Consider the following 14,802-nt stretch of genomic DNA (forward strand, 5'->3'; position numbering starts at 1 on the left):
GTTGAAAACGGACTGGTCGCATAATCCTTTCATTCTCGTATCCCCTTAGGCCTAATGTCTTTAAACAAGGACCATTTTTTCGACTCGTTGCTCGATTTTCTCTGGTAATTTGTGCACAAAATACATTCTGTGCATCTGGCATCTGGATAAAAAATGGTCGACAAATGGTCCTTGTCAAACTTTCCTTGTATTTCCCAAGGCATTTGTCAGACAAACACCGGTTCTTTATAGGCCTATGTAATATATGCCTAGTGCCTACATAACATACAGTACATATGTTCAGATTTGTTGAACCTTCATTGTCCAGGTTCGCCCCTTTTCTTCATTAACGGGAATTAAATCTGGACCCTACGATTCATTCGCCACGCCCACTTTCACTGCATTATCCGGATATACCGGTAGCGCGAATCCCCCCCCCCCACACACACACACACATTACGTAGAGTTTACGTGCCGCCATGGAAACCTAAATTGGCCTCGGCCTGGGTCGCCAGCTCGTACCATAGTTCTTACCGGTACCGTCAACCCGTGTTTACCGTGCCCATAAAGAGCTCCATTGTTGGCGCTCAGGCATTGATGGTAAGTTGCCGTTTTCTTTGAGAAGCAGGGCATGGGTATTGATTTTTTTAACATCCGCAAACGGGATGTGCGTAACCGAATAACACTTCGCTTTGGACTACGAATACTGTAGGCCTACACCTCCAACTTTACAAGTTGGTATTGAATTGCTTTAGCCAGGAAACGTATTTCGTCGACCAGCGAAAGTTCTGAGGTTGGAACGGGTTGGAGGTTCGAGTTAGTGGACTCTTTGTGGCCATGATTTCAACGGTCTACTGAAAGAACTCAAAACCTTGTGGGAAATTGAGCCTAGTTGTGTTGACTTTTCCAGATCCTTGTTGTGGAGGTGATTTTTTTCCCGACACCACCGGTTTCGTCTCTATGGTGAAGGAAGTAGGCCCCTAGAGCTGAGATATTATTTGATCCCAGCACACCCTAGCGTCCATGATACCGACTGTGTGGTGGGTGCACCGGTGAACCTGACTTCTCATCATGAAAGCATCAGTGCTGGTCTTGAAGGCTATCACTTAAATCTCAACCTGGGAACGACATTTCTTGTAAGTAAGGCTTGAAAGTGGCAAATAGGCTGGTGTGCATTCTATTCCGTTCTCATTTTTCCAAACATATTTGGATTTTAAAATTTCTCGTAAACTAGCCTTACTCACACTTTCTTGTACCGGTACTTAGGAATAAAAAGTACAGTGTCTACAATTTCTCTCTCTGCGGGGGAGTCTTTTTTCTGTCTTAAAAATATGTGTGCAAATTCATGCTCATTTGCAGAAAATCATATACTCTACCATGTCCAGTGTGTGTGAAGTGTCTCTGTGGTCAGAGACACAAACATTTGAAAAGTATTTTCCGACAAAAGTTCAAAATTTATGCAGTCCTGAATTGTTATTCAGTAATTTTAATGTGTGAATGTCACTGAGTTACAGTCTCCTTTTGAAAAGTATTATCACTCATTTTCTGAGCATTATTTCCTTTTTCATATACATGTTCTGTTGTGTGTCACTCCCTTGCCTGACATGGACCAGAAATTGGAGGATTAATTTCCTGAATATCTAGGGCCTAGTTCTCAGGCCAACTTTAATGCAGATCATAAATTGGAGTTGGGATTTGGCTACTCATAGGAAAGTTGAAACCTTGTGTTGGAATCATTACACATTTTTACTGACTGCTACATGCACTAAAAAGAGAGAAAATCTCTTTCGGGGGGGGGTAGGTACAAACTGAAAAACCATCAGTGACCGTGGGAGGGGTCAGGTGTTAAGTGTAACTTGGTGATTTCCACCTCTATTCCTCTTTTACGGGTTTATTTTCTTGTATGCTTGTCTCTTCCTTTTTTTTCAATTTGTCCCTTTTTCGTCCGGGGAATCATTCCTTTCCCCCATGTGATCTCCATACTTCCCCACCATTTCATGCTGATCAAGAAATAAGTTGAAATGCAAAGAATATTGGCAAGAATTTAATATATGTTTTATTCTTTTGTTTTTGGTTCATAATCATTTACCAAGTGACATAAATATGATCAAATAAATAGGTGGTGATGTCATGAAAAGTGTTTTTCTGAACATGTCTACGAACGCGGTTAGCTAGCCAACATCACACTTTTCGGAATATCTCATAAGCTTAATAATGCAAACTAGATTTTCCAGCCGAAAAACACCTTCTAGACAGTACTTTTGTCTTTGCCAACAGACAGCAGTACATTGACCCAGTATGGAACAAGGAACCAAGCGTTCAGTTTTCTGTCCGTTGTCGTCATCGATGTCGGTCACTTTCCTTCTTCTCCTACTATGCCAACAATTTGGTGTCATCAAGGGATGTGACCAAGAGATGATCGTTTTGGAGAATGTTTACTCGCAAAGTGTCATCACATCCCTCTACTATCCAGACCAGTACCCACCCAACCTAGACTGCAACTTTTACATCACTGCCCCATCAGGTAAGACCTTTGAGTGACGCTCAAAGGAAAATACAAACAAAGATTGTAAGTACGGACAAAATACACGTCAAAACTGCGCCCCCCCACCATAAAATCGTCAAAATAGGTTGGCCAAAAAAAATTAAAGTCAGTCAAAGAGGAAGCTTTAGAATGTTAAAAGGTATGCGGATAAAAAAAAAATCAGAGATTAGAAATTAAAAAAACATTAATACGTATTACAACTTAAGCAGACATTGCTTCTTTGAAAAGGTGGGTTTTAAGATTTACATTAAAATCTGTAAAAGTTTTAACTTGTCGTAATGGCACAGGCAGAACATGTACATTCCAAAGCTGAGGGGCACAGGCTCTGAAGGCTCTGTTGCCAGTAGTGACTTTTCTGGATCGTTTTCATTCCAGAGTTGGAGCTGAACTTGCTTTTGGTTGTCGTTGAAACTGTTTGAGCAGAAGATTGAGATAAACAGGACCCTTGCCCAAATGGCATTGAAAGCAAATATGAACAGCTCAAACTTAATCTGTCGTTGAACGGGGAGCCATGTACGGACTGTATTCATCCTTTTCAGTGCCTGTTAACAACCTAGCTGCCAGCGGCTTAACGCGTCCCGAGGAAGACCAAATTTTAAGGAATAACCAAAGTTTTTAAAAAAAGAGGCATACATTTCACTTTTAAAATATTTGAGGCCTCAACTGAAATTTTAAGGTCTGTCGGCTCTTAATTGTTTTCAGCAGTGACACAAATTGATTTGTATTTGATTTTTAGACAAAAGCAATTTGAAATTAAAGATTAATCACATTGGTAATTCATAACTTCGCTTTTTATGAATTTAGTTATATTTAAAACAATTTATGTGTGAAAACTAAATAAAGATTGCTACTGACGTCAAAAGTTGAATTCTCCTTTATATCAAACAAAATGAAAACAAAAGTCGAGAGCATCCAACAGAAGTCTGTTTTGATGACGTCACACCACGGCTCTGCAATTTCAGGGTGAACGTGCCCTCTTGCATGAACTGTGAATTAAAAGAAGTCAGACAGTGAGAGCGACTTGGAATTGCTTTTCCATCGACAATGATGATGATCAACACTGGATCGTAATATTAAGTTAAACCATCCCAATTCGAACCGGAGTAAGGTCTTGATGAATTTCAGGCAGATGGCCATAGTCATTTGCCGAGAATGACGTCTAACTCTATAGTGCTATAAAGCCCCCATTACTGCCGTAAGGTCAAAAAACTCTGGGGTAACGAGATCCATATTATGACATCATTAAACAGCTAGATTTTTTTTTGCTGCGCCCATTGACACATTTTTTTTACTCTGAGTATTCTCGTGGTGGAACTGAACTCCAAAAATGATGATTTTTTTATAAATGCAAAGAGAAGCTGCCATGTTAGTCATTATATTGGTAACAATGACCAATTCCTTGTTTAATAACCTTTTCCACAACAGCAATGCGATTGATCTTTAAAATTTGTCAGTTGCAAGCAGTATTAAATGACCTGTGGCAGTTTCTTTAAAGTTTTGAGCAAAACTGTTTCTAATTGGCGATTGTCTAAGATGCAGTTTGAACCATTTGAAATGAAAGTAAGCAGCTCGGAAAGGCCCTTATCTTGCCTATTCGATTTCAAAACCTTATTTCGGCATTTTGTCGGGTTGTTTCCTTCACCAGGCCGGAGGGTCCGTCTGTATTTCACCAGTTTCGACGTAGAGGTGGCAACCACCTACAATCGTTGCGCCTTTGACTATGTCATCATTTATGATGGGGACTCCAACGCGGACGCCGAGTTTGGCAGGTTCTGCGGCACCATCCAACCTCCCACAATTGTCTCGAGTGGGCGTCACCTCCATGTACATTTTCATACCGATGGGTCGGTGCAAGAAACAGGGTTTAGGGCAGTGGTGCACAGTGTAGAATCCAGTTATCAAGGTGTGTACATCTCTATGGTTTGAAGCCTAAATTTGCATGGCCAGTAATGTGAGACTTTTACACTTGCTTACCTTATAGGGGTGGGTTGGAGCCCCCTCCCCTGTTAGATCCTGTCTGTGTTGCAGCAGATTTTGTCAACATTCGGCAAGCTTGTGAGGGCATTCGCTCCAAATGCACTTGTAAAGGTTTCATCCTACTTGTTTTTGGACAAGGAAATGTTTTTTATCATTTATAATTTACACCACTGTCACGACATGCCAACCTTTCGCTGGAGAGAGTAACAAGATAATGTTAAATACAACATGGATATTTCACGAGAATGTTCTCTTCAGGGAAGAAAGTGTTAAAAACAGACTGAAAGCATGAGGGAAAAATTCATGAAGACTTTGGTGTGACAAAAAAGGTTGCTGTGTTTTACATACAACGACCCCACCTATATCCCCCCGACTTTGCAGGGTTAAAAGCTGGGGCCTGTAGACTTGAATTCACCAAGGGTCACTTTGTGTCCTTTTTTGTCCATCTATTGCCATTCTCTGGTGCTTTATGTCTAAAGGCTATCTGATGTTATTCCTTGACCAGATCACCATGTTGGCATGCGGACTCAAACATACAATCTCTCTGAGATACGATCTCTTATCCAGTGACCAGGTTTGGTATTTCAACAGCAGGTGCTCAAAAGGAAGTGCGTCATATGTCATTCGAGAGCATCAGAGAGGTCAAACCTATGAACAATGTTGAACCTGTCAGTGAGGCTGTCTACCCACTCACACACACTGAACGCTTTTGAGCTGGTGTGACTTCAGACACTTCGCCCTCAAACGACGTTGCCTTTCTGAAATATCAAACTGGGTCATTCAGACATTGTCTTTGCTAGACTCATTTCACAAAATCCAAGAGTCCTTTTCCAATGTCTGACCTTTGACCTCATGCCAAGACAATGATACATGTAAATGGATGACAAAGCTTCAATCATTGTTCCTCGTCTCTCATCCATGATCCAGAGCCCCTCCCTACCAACGCACCAGGCTCTTGTTACTCTCTCTTGGAGGAGGACAATGGTATCTTCTACAGCCCTGGCTTTCCGGGAAGCTACGATCACAATCAAGATTGCAGCTACATCGTCGTCTTGCCCAATGAAAACGACCACGTCATGGTGAGCAACAAAGTGTTTCCTTTGTACAATTTTAAGGTTGACATAATTTGAAATGAGATAAAAGGTACTTGCAGCGGTTCTGTAACAATGATGGAGAGACCGGAAAATTTCAGATTTGGAAGGATCCTTCTGTGCTGATTCTGAATCTTTTCTCTTCTAAATTATTAAGAGCCGTGATTAAAAAAAAAAATTCATTACTCCTCAAAACTTTCCTTTCTAGTGGTGATGCTCTTTGACCCCTGACAGGTGTATGTATCAGGAGTCAACACACTTTTTACTCTGGAATCTCTGGGGGGATTTCTTGATAGTAATATACTTCTTCAGAGGAGCAAACTTTTAAAATCATCCAAACGTGCACGTGGTGTTGGGCTTCAGGACGCTTTTCAGGTTTTTGAGTTACGCATGTTTGAAGACGCATGTTTGAAGCATTTGCTTTTCATTTGGCAGCTGGTGCTGCAGAAAAAAAACAGCCTTTATGAATTTTCTTGCTTTATATCTGTGCTTAACTGAACTGAAATTTGTAACTTAAATTTGAGGCTTTTAGGGTGTGTAACTTGGAAAAAATGTTATTTTTCCTGTTTAAAGGATTCATACTGGAAAAAAAAACATTGTGATTGATGGTTTTCTTTTACAGGGCTTAGCAGATTTATGATTGATTCATTAGTGAATTCCTACTTACTGTTTCTTTTCCTTTGCAGCTGCGTTTCACATCTTTTGATTTAGAGCCGTCCCAGAATTGTGTCTATGACTTTGTGGAGGTGCGCGACGGTGTGTCATCGGCTACGCCCCTGATTGGCCGCTACTGCGGTGGCTTCAACCAAGAACCCAGCGGCGTGATTGAGACCACGGGCCCTGGCATGTACGTGCTGTTCCACACAGACGTCTCAGCAGCATTTGAGGGGTTTTACGCCGAGTACGCCACCTCGAGCGTGGGCTTCTTGCCGGGCACCAGCAACGAGGACAGCAACTTGGCGATCTCAGGTGGAGTGCTCAGGAAGATTGGGCTGTGTCCAAATTACATAGCTGTGGCTCTGAGTAACACATGTGTCCATGGGATGTGCTTTCAGCCGCTAGCTAGTGGATTTCATAGGCCTGAGCATAATTTTAAGCCACAGCAAAGTCATTTGGACATGGGCTTCTTACTTTTTTTAAACAGTTTTCAAATCTAAATCAGAATGTTGGAAAAACATATAACGTGTAATCTCAGTGCCGCCGATGCTCCATGTACTTCTTTCAATAAGGTTCATTTTTTAAATTTGGGATCCGACATGTAACATTTCTCCCTCTCTGTTACACCTGACATGTATACAGTGACAAAGGATATGTGACTGAAATTAATTTCAAACTATATTTATTTGTTTGGCAGGTAATTTACAGCACTTATTCAATCTTAGAAATTAAACAATGTGTTTTAAATATTAAAAAATCATACGACAAGACGTAACAGGGACGGGGAAAAAATTGGACCCCAAATTTTATAGAATGACCCGTAAGGATAGAGAAAATTCAAAGTAGCCTTTGCTCTCTTGGTTGAAATCTATTAATTTTGCTGATGACAAGACCTGGATCAGACAAAATATTAAACTACGTCCAAGGGGCTTTCTACATAATCTGTTCCTGAGGCTACTGCTTTTTATACTGATGGCACTCTTCTTTTTCAAACTCACAGCCCTCGAATTTCATTTCTTATAGCAGTTTTATTGAAAATATGGAACATGTATAGCAGCCCATACTTCGTTAGTTAAAATCCACTATGAATTTGCTAATTACATGCCCTGGATGTACGCACGTAATTGTCGAAAATCTGCCCAAGGTTTCATCCATTTTTTTTTCTGTCATCATTTTGCAGTTGCTTCTTTTTCTGCAACCCTTCCCCTCTCTTTGAGCACACAGATAAAGAAACAACTGATCATTTATTTTATTGCCATCATTTTGGGTATTTTCCCAAAGCTTACACAGCTTACTAATAACCCCCTCTCCCAGAAGCTCTTGAGAAATGACGACAAAAGTGGATGACCTCGTCTGAAGCAGCACTAGGGTAAATTTTCACATTCGCACATGGGACGCCAGGCTTAAAACCAGGTGGCTGAGTTTGGGGCAGAAGTTGAGTGTGTTTTAAAAGAGTGCGTCACATGTTCTTTTTCCTGGAGAATTTTTTTTGGGAAAAACCAATTGAAAAGAAGAGGAACTTGCAAAGCAATATTCCATCAAGTTTTCCTTCGATTCTTCCCATCTGCACAGTTTGCGACATTAGCCGTGCCATTCTGACCATGCGAGGGGGCTTCATCGTGTCACATGACAACTACCCACAGGGCACGTACGACCACCACTCTCGCTGCTCCATCCAGATTACCGGGTCTCGGACCTATGAGAAAGTCTTCATAGATTTCTTGGCCGTTGACCTCCCTGTGTGTAAGTGATTAAGATTATTACAAAAAGCTCAGTGCTTATCCAGTTTGGGCTTAGGTTAAAGTCCAGAATTTTCCGCTTTGTGGAAAATCGCGGATTCGGGGGTAGAAAGCAGAAAATGTAATTCTTGGTAAAAAAAAGAAATAAATAAAACAAATAAATATTTTTGATCGTTTCTGCACAATTAGTCAAATAAATATGAACTCAAATTAGGAATGACAACTCATTTTATTGTTTAACTCACTTTGAAAGTAACATTTGGTAGCATTTCCCCTCCTGTTTTTCATTTGCGATATCGCAGAATTCAGTATTGATTTCCTCCGGCTCCGCACTGCGGAGATCACGCAGGTCCCTGTTCCCTACATAGTGCCCAGACGTCTCACGGCTTATGAATAAATCAGTAGGGATGGAGACCAGTCCAAGATCACAGTGGCATGGTGCGTGTAGGTCCTACATGTATCATTATGCATTTGACACTGTGGATCACTCACTATTAATTAAACGTCTTGAGTTGTACAGTGTTAAAGGAATACCTATGCAGTGATTTTCATCGTACTTATCGGACGGGTCTCAGTTTGTGAAGATTGGTGAATCGTCATCATCTCCTGCAGCTTTGCAGTTTGGTGTGCCCCAAGGATCAGTGCTTGGCCCACTTTTGCTCAGCATGTATTTTAGCCCGGTAGCCAACATTGCCCGTCAACATGGTCTTCAAATTCACCTCTATGGAGATGACACACAGTGGTACATTCCATTTGATCCATCATCTGCTGATAGTGAACTCTCTGCTAAGCATCAGTTAGAGGCATGCATCCTTGATATAAGTGCATGGATGCTTACCAACAGGTTGAAGCTGAATCACAGCAGATTAGAGCTTCTTATAATTGCATCTAAATCCCAGCACGCTCTGATCCAGGACCGGACTGTTACCATTGGTTCAGAATGCATCACTGCCTCATCCACCGTTCGAAACCTAAGAGTTGTCTTTGATGAGAATTTCTCCATGGATGCTCAAGTTCGGAAGATTTGCCAGTCTGTTTATTGTAACATTTGCAATGTTAACAGCATACGGAAAGTACTTGATGAGACATCTGCATCCAAACCCATTCATACCTCTGTTCTTTCTCTCTGATCAACATTAAATTGTACCAGTTAGACAAAGTCCGGCATGCTCTAAATGCAGCTGCTCGAGTCTTATCCATATCTAACAAATTTGACCACATCTTGCCAATGCTGCAACATCTCCATTGGTTGCCTGTTTGGGAGCAGATTGAGTTCAGAATTCTTCTGTTAACGTGGAATATAGTACATGGATTGGCGCCAGGTTATTTATGTGATCTTATCACACAAGAATCTTATCTTATCACACAAGAATCTGCTCGTGATTCCAAGAACACAGACTGCCTATGGAAGTCGGGCCTTTTCATAGGCCGCACCAGTGCCTCCCAAATGAACACTTGACTCAATTGAAACTTTTAAATCAAACTTGAAAACTTTTCTGTTCAAGCGTTCTTTTATTGGCACTTCATAAGTGTCATCAACCTGATTTACTGTCTCTTCTAATGCCTCGGATTAGTTTTCTAGATAGAGGGCGCTTTATAAGTGTTTATTATTATTATGTCAAAGATGCATTATCTTTACCTACAGTCAATATGTACAGTCACATGCAGTTTTTGTACACAAAATATAGAGAGCAGAAGAAAGCAGAATTTGACTTTCAGAGAGCAGCAAATTCTTGACTTTAGCTTTGGTTTTGCAAGGGTATAAGGAGCATTTTAGTTGAAGTTTTTGAAAAAAGTGATGGTTTCTGTCCATTTCCCTATTTCTTGCATTCTTAGACAGGAAAGGGTTGATAACAAATATCATCTTCAGTGAACTTCATAAGTCACATGTTGGGTGACTTCATTCCAAAACGGGTAACTGATTTGACCCGGGTCAAGTTGCTGCAGGTAAATGCCTTGATACAATGGGAGTCACAAAATTCTTTTCAAACCTGCGTTCTTTCGACAGCATCAGCGGGCTGCGGCGGACGGCAGAGTGATTACATAGAGGTCCTGGACGGTCAAGTTAATGCCAACCCTACGACCATGGTCACACTTTGTGAGTCCGCAGTCGGCAGCTACGTGTCCAGTAGCTCCTATGCAGTCATTCGGTTCCGCACAGACGGGGCTACCAACAGTGGTCATAACGGCTTCAAAGCCGTGTTTGTGGTCTTCTACGAAGGTAAGTCCTCTAGTTCCAGCCTCTTTCAAGAACCAACCACCCTCCGCATATGTGTTTAGTTGTATAGTGTTGTAGTCCAGACCGGACCAACACAGGACCTGAATTCAGGTCACAAGCTATTCAAATGAACTGCGACAGGAAGCAATTCCTTCGTCATTGCTCACCGTGTTTCTTGTGACTGATCTTGTGGCTAGTCATGTGACTGGTCTTGTGACTAGTCTTGTGACTGGTCTCATTCATGGCCTTGTGACTGATCTTGTGAATGGTCTTGTTGTCATGATCTGCACTGCAGCACTGAGCTGGCCAAAATGTTGGATCGTTGCTACAACACAAGACAGAAAAACTCGTGGTTAAGTTTATAAGGAGCTTCCAATAATCACAGTTTCAACTTGTGCTCTTGTGCAGATGCGTATGGCTGTGAAAACTCGGACTATCACTGTGAAAACAACCGCTGTATTGCGCCCTCTTTGGTCTGTGACGGATATGATCATTGTGGTGACAACTCAGATGAGGACCAGGGTTGCGGTAAGAGGCTACATTTTAGCCGACGGTGGATCCAATTTTTAAGACCGAAAACAATTTGGAAAAGGGGGATGTGAATCCCACTACGTCCCGGACCTCCGCCAACAAGTTTATGCATAGATGTTATGCGAACCTTGACAAACATTGGACAAGAACTTGTGCCGGAGGAATGTACAATTTTGCCAGTGGTGGATCCATCTTTCAAGCAGTAGAGGGAGTGGTTGGGTGCTAGCTTGTTCTATTAGGGGTGTCTGGGGGCCTTAGGCCCCCCGGAGTACATATTGGAATCTGTGATGCTTGCTTTCTCCAGCATTCTGAGGCAACCCTAGAAAAAATGTAGGAACTTTCGCATTGCTGTTAGTTTCGTTGGCACCAATTTTTCAGTTGTAACGTTGTTCAAGAGCTGAAGGGGGCATTCCGCCACCTGAAGTGGCAGGGGCGGTGGAACGTCTCTGAAAGTAGGAGGGGGGTGGCACAACCTTACAAAATCAATCATGAGTTGTCAGAGCCACTTCTGAGTTGAAGACCTTGACAAGATTCTTTCATAATGTACATCAACAGGAGCCCTCAACATTTTAAGGTGCATTCTCATCAGAGCAAAGAGTTCAGTTTGCTCTTTGTAATGCAAGTAAGAATCATTTGAAAAATGTCCTCAAGACTGATTACGTGGGATCTGGTCATATATATGACCGGCTCCACAAAAATGGGTATTATTGGGCTTTTTTTTTCAAAATGAATTACATACACATTTGAATTGGCTACATTATAAGCTTTCATTTGGTGTAGGTTTTAACCCTGTGGCATTGTGAAATCTGGAGATATATTGATTTTTGCATAATCATATCATACACATTCATTAACAGAAGTGCTTCTTTGAGAGATAAAGCCCTTTAAACACAGGAAGTGGAAAAAGAAATCAGCCAAGAAGAAAGTCTCTTGATACCCATAGCAACAGTTGGGTTTCTTGTATGAATTGTGAAAGTGTGAAAAAAAAATCACCCTGTCCTCATAAAAAGCCCTTAGCGTGAAATAGCACGGTGTCCCTTAATACCCTTTTTGGCAGAGCGGGTCACATATGTTGTGACAGTGGGGATCCAAAAATGACAGAAGGGTAAGAGCCATCATTATTTTCCAAAGTGAGTGGGGGGGGGCGACCTTTCTGTTCTGTTGTCTGTAAGACACAGAGGAATTAACACTACTTTTAGTCTCAGACTTTTTCTGCATTTACAAGCTTACATCCAATCATCCTTATTTTTCCCCTTGACAGTGGGAGAGAAGGATTTCACTTGGCTCATCGTTCTGGGCATTGTGGCCGGGTCACTCCTCCTGATCCTGCTGGGCATCTGCACAGGCTGCTGTTTCATGAACAGCCAGGCGACACGTCGGGCCCCTGGAAGCACTGCTGACAGGAGCAGGCCCTCTGGCAACGGAACAGCCATCCCTGTCGTATCGTCGCAGAGCAACGGGTCTGTGTTTGAATGCGACGTACTTGATTGGCTCATCGGCTAGTCACTGGGTGCCGCATTTTTTGGCTGTGGTGTTGAAATGCTTTTTTATTGTCCAGGAAATCTAAGGCTATGTTGGAATCAAACGGCTATGACCAGTGGCTAAGGATTTCACGGACACAGGCTCTCTTCATAGCCATAGCCAAGTAATTGGTATGCTGCTCAACACTTTAACACAGCCATGACTACCTCTACAGCATGGCTTCACCTTCTTACAATTTTTTATAATGATAAACACTCATATGGCACTTTATACAGAAGTTTCAAAGGGCCTCACAGAGGGAAAAAATACTGACGATGAAGAAAAATGATTGATGAGAAAAGTTAAAACGTAGATGCATATATATGAAATATAAACATTCACCTGCAGTAAACATCCAAAGTGACGAAATACAGTTAGACAGCAAAAGAATGATAAAATCCGAAAACCTAATGAGCATTGATCAAACCATTAAATGAAAATTAAATTAAGAAAACAAAGCAGTATAATGTAAAGTGACTTTTGTTTTTGGAAATATGACAGTCCAATGATGGTCTGTGATATCAGATATTGCTTCTGATCAACAGGTCTCCTGTGTACGCTGGGTTTTAAGCTTCACGTATCCTGACATAGACTGATAAAGTTTAGTCTGGCAGATGCTGCACAGCTACAATTTTTGTCTAAACTTTTAGTAATTTTTGTTTTTCTCGCAGTGTGAGGCAGCCGTATACTTACCAGAACCCGGTCTTCAGTACAGGTCCCGTAGCAACAGTGCCCCCAGCATCAGGCCAGGCTGAGGCCGCGCCACCGAAATACTCCGACATCTGGAAGGATCCGATCAATGTACCTCCTCCCCAAGGCAGGGGCGTCGGTAATGGTCAACCCCTCCCACCCGCGCCGGCGCCCACCTCGCTCTACGCCCAGCGCGAGATGGCCTATGCCGCCTCCTCTGCCCCACCCCTTGACGAGGCAACGCCAGGCAGCCCGGCGGATCCTGTTCTCCCTCCAGCTGAATTCCAATCAGAGCCGCTGTCTCAAGGGGTCGCTGGTGGTATGGGTGGTCCAGAAGAGCCCTTGGGTAGGGCACAAGTAATCCGGCAGCCGCGCGGTGGGACATTACCCCCTCTGAGGGGTGTACACAGCAGACCAGCCGACACACCCTGAGACCGCTGAAGAGAGAAGCCCCTGCTTTGGCCAAATCAGAGACCTTTCATCAATCTTTTCTCATAGCAGTCTGCAGTTGAACATTGAACTGTAGGAAATACTCAACGTGGTAAGAGCTTGCTCATCTTAACTCGCACTGTTGCCTTATGCAGTCACCGCAGCCCTGTGCATTCACGAACTTTCTCACTTTTGAAGGGATTTAAACATGACAAAAGGAGTCACTTTATGTCCAGGTGATCTGACTTTGATCAAGTATCTTAAAATGCTGGCAAGTTTGTTTACCCCAAGCTGAATTCTAGCAAGACGGAAGGCTTGCCTGGTTTGTATGAACAGTCAGTCCACAAGATAGATACAGTTCCCCAGGTACTAGGAATAGCTGAGCTCCAGAGAACATGACATCTCTTGTCTCTGCACAGAGCAGGTGCTCTGTGCAGAGACAAGAGATGTCACGTATTTACATTTCCTTCTGTTTGCCTTCAGTGGAAGGTTACTTGTACATACAGCAAAAAATATAAACAAGAAATTAGCACTTTATTAGATGGCAAAATATTTTCTCATGCCATATTTTATGACTTGTTTTGTAACCAGACAATTTCAAATATGTATGAAGTGTACTTTGTGATGTAATCTGGGAGACCCTTCACATGTGGGAATTTGTCACTGTGTTATATAAATGTACATAAAATCAACAAAGACCCAGTGCTGTTGTCAAAACTGTTTTAATTCCCAATTCTAGGATGTCTGTAACTGGAGTTATGCTGTCACAATCAATCTGTAAAGTTCCAACAGAGAGGTTGATTTGAGTATTGTTGTGCCATCTGTATATGTCCACTTCAAGAAACATTGACAAGGTGCAATTTAAAAAAAACTTTTATCAGCTTCGTCCAGTGGCTATGTATTCATACTTCATAGGCATTAGGAGTAGAATAAGGATCATATGTTGCCATGGTATGATCCTCCCATTTCATTATGCAAGTTTCAAATCTTTCTCCTAAAGGAGTCGCATTTATGGGTCAGGTTAAGGGCTTGAAGTTTAGAATGTTGAATACGAGAGTTGATTAATAACTCCAGTGAACAAAGACGTTCACAGACTGGATGACATCAAGGGGGAAGATGGATTACCCAGTCACTGGAACACTAGTTCGGCAGTCCAGTCATCTCAAGTTTGAATCCTTGGCAGTTTTTCTGCAGCTACGTGCTATGCCTGGTCTTTGAGGAACAGAGTTGAACAAAAGAACCATTTTTCCCAGGTCTTTGTATATAATCTCTCCTCAGTATGTACTAGTTGATTGGCCAGCATTCTATGCATGTCACCACTTTCTAAACTGTATTTTTGTAGAATTCTGCAAGTGGTTTAAAATTTGTCAATGTAAAAAGAGAAAAGTTTATTAGAAGAATGTGTCACGTTTTAACACTTCCAAG

The 14,802-nt window shown here is 42.0% G+C and overlaps 1 protein-coding gene across 3 annotated transcripts; it reads left to right on the forward strand.

Moving 5' to 3' along the window:
• The first annotated feature begins 439 nt into the window (after positions 1-439).
• On the forward strand, positions 440-14,801 carry LOC110981349 (scavenger receptor cysteine-rich domain-containing protein DMBT1-like). Of its 3 annotated transcripts, XM_022238862.2 has the most exons (11): positions 440-579; positions 890-1,115; positions 2,257-2,503; positions 4,170-4,427; positions 5,429-5,580; positions 6,279-6,561; positions 7,822-7,992; positions 9,997-10,209; positions 10,615-10,734; positions 11,999-12,197; positions 12,930-14,801. In XM_022238862.2, exons 3-11 carry the CDS (start codon positions 2,278-2,280, stop codon positions 13,378-13,380), a joined length of 2,073 nt encoding a protein of 690 aa, XP_022094554.2. In that variant the 5' UTR covers positions 440-579; positions 890-1,115; positions 2,257-2,277; the 3' UTR covers positions 13,381-14,801. The 3 variants fall into 3 exon arrangements, with proteins under 3 accessions (XP_022094554.2, XP_022094555.2, XP_022094553.2); XM_022238863.2 differs by lacking the exon at positions 890-1,115 and having other exon boundaries at positions 447-579; XM_022238861.2 differs by lacking the exon at positions 440-579 and having other exon boundaries at positions 591-1,115.
• Position 14,802: the final 1 nt, after the last annotated feature.

Source organism: Acanthaster planci, linkage group LG06 (assembly GCF_054643075.1).
Source record: "Acanthaster planci isolate LZ-2023a linkage group LG06, COTS_SCS, whole genome shotgun sequence".
Lineage (NCBI taxonomy): Eukaryota > Metazoa > Echinodermata > Asteroidea > Valvatida > Acanthasteridae > Acanthaster > Acanthaster planci.